The sequence below is a fragment of the Mobula hypostoma genome, chromosome 2, assembly GCF_963921235.1.
Source record: "Mobula hypostoma chromosome 2, sMobHyp1.1, whole genome shotgun sequence".
Classification (NCBI taxonomy): Eukaryota; Metazoa; Chordata; class Chondrichthyes; order Myliobatiformes; family Myliobatidae; genus Mobula; species Mobula hypostoma.
The window spans coordinates 177,531,769-177,549,906 of record NC_086098.1 but is presented as its reverse complement, the minus strand read 5'-3'; the positions used below and the strand labels follow the sequence as shown (position 1 = coordinate 177,549,906).

Below are 18,138 nucleotides of genomic sequence, written 5' to 3'. Positions count from 1 at the left end.
CTTTTGCGCCCTTACTATTCGAGAGCTCATCAACTTCCATTTTAAATATATCCGGTACCTTCGTCTCCACAGCCATTTGTGGCATTGAATTCCACGGATTCATCTCCCTCTGGCTAAAGACATTTCTCCTCATCTCTTTTTCAGTGAGCACAAAGATCCCTCGGAAAAAAAACACAAGGATAAAGAAAGGGAAAAGGACAGAGTAAAGCACAGAGATGGGAGCTCTGACAAACACAAACACAAGGACAAAGAGAAAAGAAAGGAAGAAAAGGTATTTGAGTTGAAGTTGTTTATCTGACCTCTGTCCTGGTGCCATTTGTATTAACCTTGGAAATACTTTCCTCCCCCTCCCGAGGTAATTTGGTATTAGTTGAGGTTAGAAATTGAATCGAAGCACATCCAGTCTCTTGTTTACCTATGTGCCCATCCTCTGTTTCTAATCTCATGGTCACACACACCTAGTTGCATGCATAATTTGTTTTCAGTATTTCACAAGGTTTGCTTGGTTCTGTTAATTAGTGTACCCGGGGACTGACTTTAACTTGGTGTAGAGTGGCCAGATAGGAAAGCAGGGCCAACCTGTTCCAGTGAAAACTGCTGCGTGACTCCCTGATTTATTGACTAAACAAAGAATCAGAATCAGGTTTATTATCACCGGCATGTGACATAGAATGTGTTAACTTAGCAGCAGCAGTTCAATGCAATACATAATCTAACAGAGGGAGAGAGAAAAAAATAAATGAAATAAAGCATAATAAATAAACAAGTAAATCTTTATGCGTATTAAATAGATTTTAAAGAATGTGCAAAAAACAGAAATACTCTATATTTAAAAAGTGAGGTAGTGTCCAAAGCTTCAATTTCCTAAATGGTACAATACAATAATTTTAGCTTTAGTCCTACGACTGAGGAAGTGGTAGTTAAAAATTCAATGCTCTGATTGAGATTTCAAAAGGTCCCTTAGGTATTTACGAGAGACAGTTTTCTGAGATGCATTTTTGAGGTCAAGTATATTTCATATATTAAAAAACATAAGAGATTTCTGGTTCTGTGTTGAAGTTTGCACATACTCATTCCCACGAAGTAGAGAAGAGGTCTGTGGTTCGATATTTGAAGGAAGCATTATAGCATTGATGGATACACAGATGCCATTGTGCGGAAGTCAATAGTGGTTTATTTGGAATGGTCTGCAGACGAGACCTTGCATTGATAATGGATTTGTTTCTCTTAAAAGGACAAGATTCACACCTCAAGTAGCAGTTCTGGAGACAAAGTCAAGAAAGAGAATGGTTTCACAAGGTATACACTCTTCACCTTAATCGTACCTGTTTCACCAATGTGTTTTACCCATTGGCTTTTGAATGTCTGTTTGTTATTCACTTACCTTTCTCTTCCAGGTGGGCGCATCTGTTTGAAATGTGAGAACTGGGTGGGAGGAAAGAGTAGCTGTAGCAGATATTGAACAGAAGCCAGATAAATCCTTCGTTTTTGGAGTGGTCAGGAGCAGTGGTCACATCAATTTTTTTATCTGCTTACCAAAATAAGAATATCTATCTGGCTGTAGAAGGAATCCAGCCATTTGATTTTAAAAAGATTGTACTGTAAGGATGTCTGGAATATAAATTTATAACCTTTCTAAGTATTCCTTGCTGAAAAAGTAATTGTGTTGGCAGTCAACTGAGTTTTCAGTACTTGGACTTGTATTCACACGAGAAACATGATGTTTCTGGATTCCAATTGTGTCTTCCTGCATATGAATACCATAGTGTAGATAAGATGGCTATTCTGGCTTTCAAGGGCTTTGTTTATTTAAGACAGGCTGCCCTATAAAATAATTTGGTTATATAAGAGCTCAATTTCTCTTTTATTCATCTTTTTGTCTTCCTGCTCTCCTTAGCCCTCCTCGTATAAAGGAAGAGCCAGACGATGATTATGTTCCGTCCATTAAGGTGGAAAATAAGCCGATGAAGAGAGTCCATGAAGATGACGAGTAAGTTTCTTTATTGAGGCTCTACAATTCTGTTCAGTTTGTATAGGAACAACGAGGAAAAGGCAATTTCTTGGAAAAAGGGAAGTTGGTTGCAAGAAAGGAATGTTCGGGATGGAGATTGGAAGTACACTCATCACAAATGTCCTCAAACAGCAGTAGGAAATAATCAGCTTGTGTGTCTTTTAAAGGCCTGTGATGTTTTGCATTCAGCTGAAAGTGCAGGAAGAACTATCGTTCAATGTCCTAGCCCCAAGATGCTGCATTAGCTCAAAACTGCAGTAATGTTTGAATCCATATTTTACTAATTCTGAGGTGTGTTGCTATTTAAACTAAAGACTGGATCCCTAAATGAAATGATTTTCTCTGAGGGATGCTTTCCCTTATGTCTTAGTAAATTGTCTTGAAATGGGGGGGGGGAATCCCAAGGTATTGGGTGATCCTCTGCTAAAAGCTGTTTCTATGAACTAAGTCAGCATCTCTTCTAAGGTTTTGTCCCACATGCATTTTGCTTCAATAGCCTGTTGTAGAACAGAGCTGCTTGAATTTATTTGCATATGAATCATTGTAAACTTTTAGTCTGTTGCTGAGGGTTATTTTTCATGGTTTTTATTTGTGCCCATCATAGAAGAGTGCATTCCTTCCTGACTTCTGCTAACAATGGATGCAGAAACAGTATCTGACCTGGTTGGATTGCTAACTGAGCATTTGACCTACCTGACTTCTCTAATCCCATGATTATTTTTTTAAGTCTCATTTTATAAAAAGTTAAGTGGTCTTATTCAGTTGACTCTGAATTGTTCCTCATGATGGACTATCCCCACTTTTTAGGTCAGAAAGAGGGGAAAACCTAAGTCATCAAAACTTCAGAATTAAAGAAGCACACAGCCTAAATATACTGGGCATGATGTAAGCATGAAAAAGTTCGTGCTTTTCATGCTGTACACATTATGACCATAAGGGATAAACCTCCCCAGACCAGTTTGGCATTGCTTCCATTCTTTAAAGTAATAACAGGCACTTGATTTGAATAATTTGCAGCAGTCTTGTGGTACAATGCAAAGTTTAAAAAGTAAATGAATTTTTTCTCCCGTTTAAAAAGATACCATAAGGTATTAAGGAGTTTTGCTGCATGGTTGTTATCCTAAACTGAGTTGCTAAAACTGTAGTCAGGTGTGGCAAAAGGTGATGGTTATCTTTATAAAATGTTTTGACTGTATTCGATGTTTCTTTCTACTTTAGTACTGATTTTAAACCCAAGAAGATCAAAACCGAAGATGCAAAGAAAGCCAAAAAGCGAAAACCTGAAATGGTGTGTAATGCTTTTGTTTTCTTCAGGATTCTGTCTTTTCTGTTGGAATATTTGAACCAAGGCTTAAGTGATTTGAAAAATTGTACCTTGTGACTTTTATTTGTGTGTGTGTATGTTTAAGTTCAATTGCTTCCTGTCTTGAATAAGACTTGTAAGGCGCTCCAGTGCAGAGTAGTTTATTACACTATCACTCATCGTCACACGAGTTTACAGGCATAGGCACTGGATTTTTGTACTGTTTGTAATTGGAGAGGCAGAATCAAAAGCTACCTTAAATCTGGGAAATTTCAGGATCTGATGTGTTACTCCACTATTTACTTGGTTTGTTGGAGTTTTTAAAATGCTGATCTTGTAATGGAATTTGAGTAAACAGCAGGTACTCAGCATGGGCCATGGACAATGTGATGCAATAATATGGAGCTGAAGTCTGAATGATGCTCCAGTCCACAAGGTGGCACAACGAAAAGAATCTTTAATCTAGACCAGAGATGAATGGACTATGAAATATAATCGGAAATTGTGTAGAAAAGAATTACAATTGATTATACAAAAAAAAATTTCCAATTTTTAAGTTTTGTTAAGGGGTGAAATTGGAGATCTGTCCATCTGTTCAATACTTCCTGCTTTCTCAATTCATTTTAATAGAGTAGGTGGTTTATTTTGGTTCCTTGGTTTTTTTTTCTGTAAGCTGCTTTGAATGTGCCCAATAGATCTGGCACACAGCCTGCTGTCTGGCAGCTGCTTTTTGGGCTCGTCATTCAAGATATTGTAAGGGAGTTGCATTCGCTTACATCAGGAGTGGAGTCTGAACCTGTCTTTGCTTTGAATGTAGTTCCTATGAAAATGTCATAGTGTGGCTTTGAAAGCAAGCATAATGAAATGATGCAGCCAAAAGACATGATCCTCAGCCTTTAGTCAGTTTGACTCATTTACAGTAGGGTTCTGAGTCAGAAGCTGGCAGGTTCAATCTCCTTTGTGTACCCTGAATTAAATTGGAGCTGACAGTGCTATGTGCTGTGTAGTTTTTTTTCCTGTATTGCACTGTTGGGTTTGGGTCTCTGGAGAGCTGAGAAGTTGATCTGGATGCTGCAATACAATGACACCGTACAAAATAGGAACATGGTTCAGGTGTTTTGGCAAACATCTGGTTCCCTCCCCAAAAGTGTCCCTAAAATCAGAGCTTTGAATGTTCTTTCATTGCAGATTGTGGTACTGAATTGTTGGTGTGTCGATAATGGTGATGTAGGAAGGGACCTTTTAGCCCATCATCAATGTTAGCTGACTAACCCGCATTTTTCTTTAAATTTATTGAGATACAGTGTGGAATAGGCCCCCCCCCCCACCCCACGGCCTTTCAAGCCATGTCGCCCAGCAGTCCCCCAGCTTAATCCCAGTCTAACCGCGGGACAATTTAAAATAACCAATTAATGTACCAACTGGTAAGTCTTTGGACTAAGAGGGAACTGGAGCACCTGAGTTGCTGGTATTGAAAAGTGTTGTGCTTAGCACTATGCTACTGTGCCACCCTTCAGATAGTCCTTTTCCCCTCCTCTTCCTCATAGCTCAGCAGTTTTCTTTGAAAAATAAATAGTTTTTTTTCAATTTTGGAAGTTATTTTGAATCTGCTTCCATCACTCTTTAGGTCCTTTTCAGAATGCAGTCATGCTACATAGTTTACTTTCTCACCTTGCATCTGTAAGCAGTTTATGAACATGAGAGTCTGCAGATGCTGGAAATCCAGAGTAACACACACAAGAGAACCTGTTTGAGAGGCCAAAGTGTTGGGATGGACAGTAATTTTTGATGGACTCTAGATCATGGTCCCTTTGGGGGCTTTGCCATTACTTGCATAGCAGGTGGGGGAGAGTTGATGCTTTTGCTGGAGCAAGCAGGGAGGGGGGAGCTTTGGGGTTTTAACATTTCCTGTCATTCATTCTTCAGGGCTTTTTGTACCTGTTTTGTAATTGTCTGCAAAGCGTAAGAATTTCAGGTTGTATTCTGTATACATACTCTGATATTAAATTGAACCATTGAAAATGCTGGACGAACTCAGCAGGTCAGGCAACATCTATGGAACAGAATGAAGAGTCGTCATTTCGGGCTGAGAAGCTTCATCAGGACTCATGAAGGTCTTGGGAGTTCCTCCAGCATTTTGTGTATGTTACTGTGCAAGGTATTTAGTTCCATTTGCTACATCAGACCCCATCAAATCTCCCTTTCATTGGTTGGCCTTCAACCTAAAGCATTATTCTCTCTCCAATTGCTACTTTTAGCTATTAGAGTATTTCTCTAGAATAGCTAATGTTCTCTGTTCTGATACCATTCTAGTAAATCTCACCTGTCCCTTACTTAATGATATAATTCATTGTAGTTGAGCTTAGGTGAACCAGTAATTTAAAGATTTCATACTACTCTCTTTTGTACTCTTGTAAATACAAAGAAATGGGACCTTTTGTGCTTCCTATACCCCTTCACAATCTGTCCTCCTATCCTGAATAAGTTGTGAGAAAGCCTATTCTTTATCATAATTGCCCATCCTCTTCACTCCACCATCTTGCAGCATTCCATTACCCCTTGAAAAATCATATTCTGTAATTTGTATTCTTCCTACCTACTTCAAACTTCATTTTAGGTTTGACTTGCCATTTTAATACTTAATACACTCCACGTTGTGGTTGCGTGACATCTGAAAATTAGCTCCTGAGTCATGAATATAAATCAGGATAATTAGTTCTCCCAATACTGTGCTCAGATCTCACTCATGAGAAAAGTAGTTGCTCACTACGTTGTGCTTCCTGTCACTGCAAGTTTTAGAGTTGCTGTCCCTTTAATCTCATGGACTTTGTTTTGTCGCCAATTTTAGTTAGTGATAGCACGCACTTTCCTCAATTACTTTCTTAAAATAATCCTTTAATAAATTTATTATCTGGTATTCTTACAACCATTCTCCACAACTGCTTTAAACTGGTTAGCTATTACCACGTCTATCCTTCTCTTTTTGTTTCCCACTTTTCCCCTGAAGTCACTTGTTATATCTAAGGATTACAAAATGTGTTTACTAGCTTTGCTCATCCTTGCATTTTTTACTGTCTATCCCATCTGTACTTCTGGTGCATTCTTTTAAATACCTCTTTCTTGTATTTTCCTGTCAGTTTCTCTACAGACTGTTTTATATATTGGCAAGACCTATTGAAAGTGGTTGCCACATACTCAGTCGCTCAGCGTTTACTACACCTTTACTATCTAAATGTTTAAGACTTTTAAATTTCAATGTGTTATCTACTAATTTTGTTTTAGTTTGTCGCTTGCCAAGTTAACTGGTTTGGAAAACAATCACGCTTGTTTCCTTTCTTGCTGCAATGGTTTATCTTTGCTTGGTCATGTTTTAGAAATGCTGGCTGATGATTAGTCTGCACTTGTTCTTATGTTTTTCTAACCTACTGTTTTATTTGCCAATCTTTCGATTTCACGCAACTGACATAATTTCTTCTCAATGCTTTGAATTTAGCACTTCTGTCAATGAAATAATGTGTTCACTATTTCCCATGTGTTTTAATGGAAGATTACCTTGCGTAATTCCCTAGAATCCAACCCTGTGCTACTTGTTTCCTTGTCAGATGAAAGGTATTAGTCAAGAAGGTGGTTCTACTTATTTCTAGAATTCCTCCCCTTAATGCTGTAATAGCCAAGATGGGGTTGAGTAATTGAAATTACTATTTTCATAACATAATTTTTTTGCATCTTTCTCAATTTGCTTGTAACCTCTCCATCTGCGTAATCTGGCAGCATGTACTATAACGACTGCTGTATTATTCCTTAATTCTAACAAAATAAATTTTGAATCATCTGCATCGTTTCCTTCCAGTCATATGACAATATCTTTCAGCACTGATCTGGCTTCCTTCATCCAATCTTTCTTGAATGGTTTACACTGAAAAATGGAAAATAAAACCAGAAACACACTGCTCAGCGCATTGGCCTATCTCAGTTATATGACAATATCATAGCTGATTCTGGATCGCAATTTTGAGATTTCCTGCTTTCAGAATCAGATTTGATCACTGAAATGTGTCATGAAATTTGTTGTTTTGAGGCAGTAGTATATTGGTATACATCATAAAAATATATAAATTACAATAAGTATATATAAAAAAATAAATTAAATAACTAGTGCAAAAACAAAACAGGAAAGATCTCCTGTTTTCTTGCAATACTTTAATGCCATTTGTACATGGGAGACTCTGTACTCTTAAAATATATTTAATAACCTCATCTGTGGTATTGGTTCACCTGAAATTCTTTTCAACTGATGTTTTGCTCCATATTTGTGCACATGCTGTAACTAAACCAATATAATTCATCTTCTTTGCACTCCACTACCATTTAGCGTCTCCTGTTCTTGTGCATATTTTTAAATCTCTAGTTATGTATCGTTGCCCACAGCAACGGTGACTGCACGTAAAAACTAAATTATTGTGTGCTGGGTATTTTAAACATGATACCCATGAAGTACTGTATTTGATGCAGTGTCAGTTTTGTTTTTTGTGCTTTTTATGCTAGCTAACGATTTAGGTATTGAGTGATTGCAACCTTAAATTTTGGGTTGCAGAGATTCTCTTTCTGTATTTGATAATGATAGCGGTAATGATTCTGGAATCTGAGTATTACGCTGTTACTGAGAATTGATCTTCCTTTTAGGGATCAAACAAAAAATCTAAAGTCAAAGAGGAAGGTGATGGACAAGGAAAAAAGAAGAAGAAAAAAGAGGAAGAGAATAAATGGAAATGGTAAGATTGTGTAGAATATTGGTCTCTTTCTTCCTCGCACCATATCCCACCTACATATCAAGTTGGATTTCCTGCTTGTTCCTGAATCTTTTTGTGAGAAAATTACAATGGCCCAGATTTACTTACTGTGCCGGGCCTTGCCACTAAGCTCAGAAACGTGCACACAAACATCTGACACAGATCTTTACTTTCTCAGTGGCATTTGTTGTTGGCTGCCAGTCCTGTGGCATCTCTGGTGTCCAACTAGTATGATATCAAGCAAACACGAGGAATTCTGCAGATGCTGAAAGTTCAAGCAACACACATCAAAGTTGCTGGTGAAAGCAGCAGGCCAGGCAGCATCTATAGGAAGAGGTACAGTCGACGTTTCAGGGCGAGACCCTTCGTCAGGACTAACTGAAAGAAGAGCTAGTAAGAGATTTGAAAGTAGGAGGGGGAAGGGGAGGGGAAGATCCGAAATGATAGGAGAATTAAGGAGGGGGAGGGATGGAGCCAAGAGCTGGACAGTTGATTGGCAAATGGGATATGAGAGCATCATGGGACAGGAGGCCCAGGGAGAAAGAAAAGTGGGGAGGGGGGGAGAGACCCCGGAGGATGGGCAAGTGGTATAGTGAGAGGGACAGAGGGATATGTCTATCCACGGCCTCCACTCAGGTTGGAGGAACAACACCTTACATTCCGTCTGGGTAGCCTCCAACCTGATGGCATGAACATTGACTTCTCAAACTTCCGCTAATGCCCCACCTCCCCCTCGTACCCCATCCGTTATTTATTTATATACACATTCTTTCTCTCTCCTTTTTCTCCCTCTGTCCCTCTCACTATACCCCTTGCCCATCCTCTGGATTTTTTCCCCCCTTTTTTTTCTCCCTGGGTCTCCTGTCCCATGATCCTCTCATATCCCTTTTGCCAATCAATTGTCCAGCTCTTGGCTCCATCCCTCCCCCTCCTGTCTTCTCCTATCATTTCGGATCTTCCCCTCCCCCTCCCACTTTCAAATCTCTTACTAGCTCTTCTTTCAGTTAGTCCTGACGAAGGATCTCTGCCTGAAACGTTGACTGTACCTCTTCCTATAGATGCTGCCTGGCCTGCTGCGTTCACCAGCAACTTTGATGTGTGTTGCTTGTAGTATGATATCATTAAGCTTTTTGACTGAGGAATCATAAGTCCTCCTTACACAACGTTAATTTTAATTAATAACTTAACAGTCCTGCAAATAAAGATAGGAATTTGTAGAAGCTAAGATGCCTTTTTTAAGACAAATTGAATTTTAAAGTATAGTTAAGATGGTGACAATTCACCCAACATATTGTGGGGCCAGAGAGGTGAAGCAATAATTATTGATTAATAATTATGTTGCTTAAGAGCCTAAATGATATAAGTATACAACAGGCTGTAAAATGCTTTTTACTCATTTTCTGAATGTAGCATTTGTGCTGCTACTTCTAGAAACCCCTTGTGTACACGTTTTGCGGGGTGGTACTCCTATACTGGGATGACACTCACTTTAGTGCCAGCTTCAGAAAGATCTGGATTCGATTCCCATCACAGTTTACTCCCACATTCCAAAGCCTTTTGGTTAGGATCAGTGAGTGAATCGTAGGCATGCCATACGAAGCCACTGGAAGCATGACACTCATGGGCTGCCCCCAGCGCAATCCTTGCTGATTTGATGCAAATTACGCATTTAATCATGTTTCAATGTTTATGTGACAAATAAAGCTAATCTTTATCTTTACTGTTGGTTACAGACTTCGACCTCGTAACATGTGGGGTGGTAATGAATTGGATGTTAAAGAAATAGTTTGTAAATGTCATTTTGTAATGCATTAGTTTCTTAGGCTGAACAGTATTGACAGAAATTTGTGTTTCCATGTTTATGGGCATATTTCTGAAGTTGTTGTCAAGTTTCTTCCATTATGATAGTGACACCGTCAGCATTTATCTCATCACAGGTTCTAGAGCTTGATTTTTTAAAAAATAGTTTTTGCTAAGTTTTCCTATCTAATATTTGGTTGTATAGTGAAGCTCATACAATAAGATTGAAGTAATCTTGTTGATGGGAGAATTAGTTTAAAAACTAATTACTTTTCCATCATTAAATATGGTGTTGTTCCATGATTTTTAGTCTGAGTTTAAAACACATTTATAAAAAATGTCAGGTGGCAAGTTTCTTCTCATTACTGCTACTATTGAACAGATCACCATTAGTGTTTGAAATAGCCCTGTCAAAACACCTAAGCAGTTTCTGTTCATGCCTTCAACAAAACAATTTGTTCATCTAGTTGAAATAATATACGCAGTGTTAGGATTTTAGGCTAACAGCACGAAGAGAATTTTGTTCTCTGTGCTATATTAACTTTTTGAAGAAACTTGTCCTTTCTCAATTGATGTGGATCTTTTTCTTTCAGATTCTAAGTACTTATCTGTTGCCTTTTAAAAGCTACTAACTTTGCATCCGTTGTTTAGACAGTGTATTCTCAGTCATGACTTTGACCTTCGTGGTTTTTCCAACTTAAAATATGACATTAAATCTCAAATGCTGAAGGATGCAGAAAGATTTCTCTTTTTTAAAATTTCAGTCAGCAACGATAGTGCATTCCCTGTTTCTTAACGCTTTGACATTATTCCTAGTTTGGGCATGGGTCTTTAAGTGGAATCTAAAACATTACCTATCTCTCCCCACCAGTATTAAGTCTGAACACCACAACTCTAACTGCATTTGTCAGACTGGATTTCTTGCTCCTCCTTTCATTAATTTCCATTTTTAAAAAAATGATCTCCATTGAGTGCACTATTTCTGTGCTTCAATATGGTTTGAAGCCAAACTACTGAAAAAGCAGCTGATGAAATTGTCATTTGTACTATATACTGGGTAGTTGAAAATTTGAAAGAAGCACTGTGGGAGAGAAGGGTTAGATTGATCTTAGAGTAGGTTAAAAGGTCGACACAACATCATGGTCCAAAGGGTCTGTGCTGTTCTGTTTATGAATCCATCTAATAGCAGTAGGTTGTCACTTATTGTGAAATTGATCTTTGACCACACAGCGGATTAAAACTGGGGCTGGGTTCTAGTGGCTGCCAATTTGTCTCTTTGTGCACTATGTAATTGAGAATTCTTTAGACTTGAATTAGGAAACTATTCAGAATTTCAGTTATGTTGCTTCATGCATTTTAGTCATATTAATTGAAAAAAGTATATCTGAAACTTCCTCAAGGAAGTTTAAAGAAAATTGAAACAATGTGAGACCTTTTTCAAATACCTAAGGAAAGGGAGAGGCACGTTCACAGCTGTTTGAAAGCCCAGCTGAATGTGAAATTCAATAGAACCATTTCATTCTGGAGCAGAGACATTAGCTTCATTTGTCACATTTGGATTATGCTATATAGTCCACTAGTGTCACTATGCTTCCTGCATCAACATGGCATGCTTACATATTTTATCCCTAACCCGTATGTTTTTGGAATGTGGGAGAACACCCATGTGGTCACAAGGAGTACGTGCAAACTCCTTTTAGACAGCGATGAGAATTGAACCCATAGCGGATCATGGAGAAATGGGTAGGGAATTAGTGAACTAGAGACAAGTTGGTTTGAGGAAGAGAGATACCACTTGCTCAGCTGGTCATGAACACAAGATATTCTGCAGGTGCTGGAAATTATTCCCTTCTGTAGATGCTGCCTAACCTGCTGAATTCCTCCAGCATTTCGTGTGTGTTGCTTGGCTGGTACTGTGTAGGGTGTGGATGAGTGCAAATTAGCTTGCTTGGAACAACCTTTGCATTTCTCAGCACTCACTATGCATACTAAGGAGAAGCTGGCCCCAGATATCATAGTTGCTGCTTCTAGATGAATTTTCAGGGGATTCATGCAAGGTACTTGAAAATATCAAACAGTTTTCAACCTGCCTAACATTTAATGAGACTTTAGATGAGGAAGTGAATTGATGGTTTTGTCATGGCAGTAGTATAGTTAAATTCTAGACAATCTCAAGTATATTTTATTTTGTGCAGGTGGGAAGAAGAACGTTATACGGATGGTGTGAAATGGAAATTTTTGGAACACAAGGGCCCAGTGTTTGCTCCGCCCTACATTCCACTCCCAGATGGTGTTAAATTCTATTATGATGGTAAGAGAGCAAAAATAAGTATACTAATGTTTCCAGTACTCAATTGAGAATAGCAGAGGGGTGGCTGAGAAAAGCAAAATCAGGAGTTGAATACATGGAACTTTATCACTGTGTTTCAATGTAGATACAATTACAACAAAGATATGCTGTTAGAAGGTGGTACATATTGTTCAGAGTTCATGGCAGGGTTTCAATCCTGTGAGCTGCTAATGACCAGAATAGTTTGTTAGTTGAAAATGCAGCTGCAAACTGAGTCTCAGATGCCTGCAGCCCCCGGCAGTCAGCAAGTCCATCTCACCAAATGCTCATCCATGTCTATACAGGTTACACACAAGTCAGACATTTACAAGCTGGGCGGGACCTTCACTGTGATTCATGGTATATTGAGTTGTGACTGCCCTAGATTTTGGGTGCAGGTGATGCTGGCAAAATAGTTGTTGTTTGTGTGTAGATTTGGTCATCCTCCCTTCACAGTTGATATCACTGCTATCCTGCAGTGTTGATCAATTCAGTTAAAACCAATATTTTTTTTAATTTGAGAAGGACCTCGTATGTTCAGTGCCATCACCACTTGTGGCTCCAGATGTTCTGATGTGGTGCCCATATCCTCAGCAGTTTGCTATTCTAAGTGGAATTGACTGATGTCATTAGTGACATGTAGAACTGATACCCATCAATTTTTAAAGATTTTCAATATTCATCCTGTTGGGAGACAGTGTGACATGGATGCTGTTCTGCTCATATTATCATCTTATAAAACCACAACCTTGTTTCAAAGTGGCTTTTTATGTTGAGGGTCATTCAGCCTACACCAGCTATAATTGGTAGCTTTGGCAGGCAACCAATCTCCTGTAGTAGAGTAAATGTGGCACATAGGATACAGACAACTTGTCATCTTATTTCATTACTGTAAGTAATAGTTATGGTTTTCTAGAGGGGGGAGAAAAAGAAGAAAAGCTAATCTTGCAAATAACCTGCATTTCTGGCCAAGCAAAATTTTCTTACCGGATTGAGAATTTCATAATTGTGATTTTTGTTTCCCTGAAGTTTTCCTGCTTAATTGCTGTGGTGACTGAAATAAATACTAGAAGCACATGAAATTTCAGGCCGTGCAACCTGTATTTAAAATAGAGAAAATTTGTCTGTGAGAAAGGCAAGTTCTAAGTGTTCAGTTGTTTTTAAATGTGTTGGTTCTTTTTTTTCCTCAAAATGGCCAGGGTGTTTTTTTTTGCAGAAATTATACCCAGGTGGAGGGTGGACAGTTGTACCTTCATTCAGGTCTGCATGATGCACCTGGGCATTAAGTGGTATTTAGTTGTGTTGCAAGCTGAGGAATTGAATGTTGAGCATCCGGTATAGGAAGCACAGACTGTATCAGCAGCTGCTCGCATTCTGTCCTCACCTCCTATCAGTCTTTGTTCCCAATATGCTAATTTTAACTAATTGTTTTTCAGTATCTCGATGCAAAGGCTCAGTTTTTATTGAGTCATTGGCTAAATAGCAGGGAGTGTGGGAGTTACTTGCTTTGAGACTGAATCAGCCCTATCTGTTGGCAGAATGATTGTCGTTTGTCTGTGGGAAACAGGTGTTCAATAATACTCTGCTTCTAAGCCATTTAATAATCAAATTATGAGTGGGATCTCTTCCCTTTCCCCTTTCTGTTTCTGCAGTAATCTTTAAAATGTACTGAGCCTAGATGTGCAATTGTTCTCGTGTCTGAAAGGAGGGTTTTCAAGTAAGGGAGTGGTAATTTTTGTGTAGTATAAACCTGTCTGTTTAATTTGGACGTCTTAAACCATCATTGGATTTGTTATCCAGTTGCTTTCTGCAGAGAAAGCATTAATGTAATTAAAATAGAGAGGTGGTCACCGGAAGAAAATTCCAGGTAAGGGAGGGACTGGGAGGATGATTGCTGTACAACTGATGGATCATGATTTTGAAATTGGAAGTTGCCTTCCATAAAATGCTGCTGAAGTTGAAAATGTCAGATTTTGTTTTGGATGGGAGTTACCAAGGTGTATGAAGGATTGGTAGAAATAACAGTACAATCTAATTGTCTGGCTTATCACGGTGGTGGTATAGTAAATAGACAAGGACTAGCAAAAGAGGGAGTCATCAAAGAAATGGTTTTCAGTTGTAGGTTCAATTTGGGTGGTAGGTACTATAATACAGTAGTTAAGTGATGGAATTAGAATCTGGAAGCATGAGCTGTTAATTTTGACTTGAGGTTGAATCTATCTCTTCAGCCAAGGAGTTTAAATTCAATTAATATTTGGAATATTCTTCAGATAAAGAAATATTGTCCTTACGAGTATGACATATAGGTTATAACTATAATGACACCAAAGTGGTCAGCTGTAACTGGCCCCTCAACTCAGTGTAATTAAAGATGGATAATTACCGGTGATGGCCGCATTTGAAGTGTGTAAATGGTTGATTTGTTGGGAGCAACTGGGATTAGTAGAAAGGCTAATTATGTCAGTAGAGAACAGTGGCTAAATAAAGCAAAATATTAGAAGTCTACACTGATTGGAAATGGGGGTCATGAGGATGGGAACTGAATTGGTTGTGCAAGTTCATTCTGGAGGATGAATAATATGTCAAAACAAAACATGTACAAATCTCCCTGTCATTCATCTATTTTGTTTGATTTGCCCATTACATACAGCCAGCAATAATTGCTATGGCAGCACTTGCTATGGTAAAGGTGGGCTTAGTCACTTCTGAGAGAAGGAGGGGGAAGAAAGGAAAGAATTCAATGTCTTTTAGTCTACAGCCTAACCAATTTACTTCCTTTCTGGGATTTGAATTCACTGTGTTGCTGTTCAGTACCAGTACTATGTTTACTGTTTAGCGTAAGCTATTAGCAATGGGATTGAAAGTGACTGGATTTATTGAAGAACTTAATTAACACTTCCCTTCCAGCTTTGCCCACTCATTGTAATTTTGTTCTTTGAGTGGCCATGAATAAGGGATAGAAAAACTCTTCTTTAAAACCCAGAGCATCAGCTACTGTATGCTTTGGTTCCTGTCAGGAAGGACAAAATTATTGTTGTATCATTAACCTGGGAGTGACATTAGTTAGAAAAAAAGATGCTGCTTTAAAGACTACACTGTGGGATTGATAGTTAATGAAAATGTTATAGATAGCCTAAAATAATTCAATTAGGATGCCAAACCCAAAAATTTTAAATGCTCCATTGCTATTTAATTAACTTCCACTGAGCAAATGTAAACAGTGATGTCTATGAGCTCTCCAGAGCTTGTGCACCTGCTGATTTTTTTCCTTTTTACATTCATGGCTAGCCTGAGCTTGATACCAATTGGAATGAAATATTTGATCCGTCTCTTGACATCCTTTTGAAAGGATTAGTTGCATGGAGACTGGGTTTCTGATGCAAGTCTGGTTTGTTCACTCTACTGAGTTTCCAGTGGTGTAAAGGCTGTACATCAGTGTTGAAGGAATGGTATCCCCTCTCTAATCATGATTCCTTCGTATCCAGTCACTCAGATGGACTTGGCTTCTGACCTCTTAGTTTGCATACAGGATTGCTTCCAGATGATCTATGGCTTGGCATCTTAAAGTACTATGTTATAATTGGCTTTGGAGGCAGTCATAGTGTATATTTAAAGCAGAGGTTGAAGGATTATGGGGAGAAGACAGGAGATTGATGCTGAGAGGGAAATGGATCAGCCATGATGAAATGGTGGAGTAGTCTCTATAAGACCAAAAGACATGAGAGCAGAAATAGGCCATTCAGCCCAAGTCTGCTCTGCCATTTCATCATGGATGATCCCAGATTCCATACAACCCCATACACCTGCATTCTCACCATATACTTTGATGCCCTGACCAATCAAGGAACTTATCAACTTCAGTCTTAAATATACACACAGGCTTGGCCTCCACCCCAGTCTGTGGCAGAGCATTCCACAGATTCACCACTGTCTGGCTAAAACAAAAATCCTATTTTTTCTAAATTCCAGTGAGTACAGGCCCAGAGCTGCCAAATGCTCCTCATATGTTAACCCCTTCATTCACAGAATCATCCTCATGAACCTCCACTGGACTTTCTCCAATGACAGCACATCCTTTCAGAGATGTGGGGCCCAAAACTGTTGACTGTACTCCAATACGCCTGACCAGTGTCTCATAAAACCTCAGCATTATCTCCTTGCTTTTATATTCTATTGCAATTGAAATAACTGCCAGCATTGCATTCGCTGCCTTTACCACAGACTCAACCTGTAAATTAACTTTCTGGGAGTCTTGCATGAGGACTCCCACGTCCCCCTGCACGTCTGATATTTGAACCTTCTCCCCATTTAGATAATAGTCTGCACTATAGTTCCTTTTACCAAAATGCATTATCATACATTTCCCAATACTGTACTCCATCTGCCACTTTGTTGCCATTCTTCCACTTTGTCTAAGTTCTGTTGCAATCTCATTACTTTCCCTTCACCTATCTTCGTATCATCCACAAACTTTGTCACAACACCATCAATTCCATTATCCAAATCACTGGCAAACAATGTGAAAAGTAGCGGTCCCAATACTGACCCCTAAGGAACGCCACGAGTCACTAGCAGTCAACCAGAAAAGGTCCCCTTTATTCCCACTCACTGCTTCCTACCTATCAGCTATTCCTCTATCTATGCCAGAATCTTGCCTGGAAGACTATAGGATTTTCCCTTGTTAAGCAGTCTCATGTGTGGCACTTTATCAAATGCCTTCTGAAAATCCAAGTAAATGGCATCCACTACCTCTTCTTTGTCCACTCTCTTTGTTATATCCTCAAAGAACTCTTAACAGATTTGTCAGGCAAGATTTCTTTCCCAACCACTGAGGTTAGTGGCCTATTAATTTCCTTTCTTTTGCCTTAAAAAGTGGAGTGACATTTGCAATCTTCCATTCCTCTGGAACCATGCCAGAATCGTGTCTCTTGAAAGATCATGAGCAATGCATCCGTTATCTCTCCGGCAGCCTCTCAGGTCTCTGGGATGTATTCCATCTGGTCCAGGTGACTTAACCACCTTAAGACCTTTCAGTTTGCCTCGCACTTTTGCCTTTGTAACAGCAATGGTACTCACTCCTGCTCCCTGACATTCATGACCATATTTCATCTTCTCCCTTCTTACAGCTTTTTAGGTGCCTTTTGGATTTTAAAAGTTTCCCAATCATCCAACTTCCCACGCACTTTTGCTACCTTATATGCCCTTTCCTGGCTTTTACGCAGTCCTTAACTTCCCTTGTCAGCCACGTTTGCCTACCCTTGCCATTTGAGAACTGCTTCTTCTGTGGGACATAGCTATCCTGTGCCTTGCTCCACCCACAAAAATTCAGTATTCTCTGACCATATGTCACCTTTTTCTAAAGTTGTAATTCCATCTCTTACCAACAGAGCCACACCTTCCTGCCTGTCCTTTCAATACAAAGTATATCCTTTGTCGTTAAATTCCCAACTATGGCCGCCTTTCAGCCATAATTCAGTGATGCCCACAACGTCATATGACCAGTCTCTAATTGTACCACAAGTTCATCCATCTTATTCCAAATGCTACGTGCATTTAAGTGCAACACCTTCAGTCCTGTATTCTTCACCTGTGTGGTACAATTTAATTCTCTGCTCTGCCTGCATTTGTACCCAATCATTGGCTTGTCCTTCCTTACATTCCTCTTACATCCGCCATCTACTTGTAAACCTGCAGGCTCATCCTCAGCTCTATCATACTGTTTCCTATCCCCCTGCTATATTAGGTTAAACCATTCCCAACTGCTCTAGTAAACCTGCCAACAAGAATATTGGTCCCCCTTGGAATCAAGTGCAGACCAATCCCTTTTGAACAGGTCACACCTGTCCCAGAAGAGGTCCCAATTTTCCAGATATCTGAATCCCTGCCCCCTGCTCCAATTCTTCAG

The 18,138-nt window shown here is 39.1% G+C and overlaps 1 protein-coding gene and 1 non-coding gene across 3 annotated transcripts in view; both read left to right on the top strand.

Moving 5' to 3' along the window:
* Positions 1–18,138, top strand: part of top1a (DNA topoisomerase Ia) — a 90,254-nt gene that overhangs the window by 38,396 nt on the left and 33,720 nt on the right. For both annotated transcript variants that reach the window (XM_063041161.1, XM_063041160.1), the window contains exons 4-9: positions 145–271; positions 1,235–1,299; positions 1,898–1,990; positions 3,230–3,299; positions 7,998–8,086; positions 12,100–12,215. In XM_063041161.1, coding sequence (XP_062897231.1) covers positions 145–271; positions 1,235–1,299; positions 1,898–1,990; positions 3,230–3,299; positions 7,998–8,086; positions 12,100–12,215 — 560 coding nt within the window. The remainder of the gene's footprint in view (positions 1–144; positions 272–1,234; positions 1,300–1,897; positions 1,991–3,229; positions 3,300–7,997; positions 8,087–12,099; positions 12,216–18,138) is intronic.
* On the top strand, positions 15,143–15,261 carry LOC134343117 (small nucleolar RNA SNORA26). The gene has a single exon (XR_010017162.1). It is a non-coding gene; the product is annotated as a small nucleolar RNA SNORA26 (small nucleolar RNA).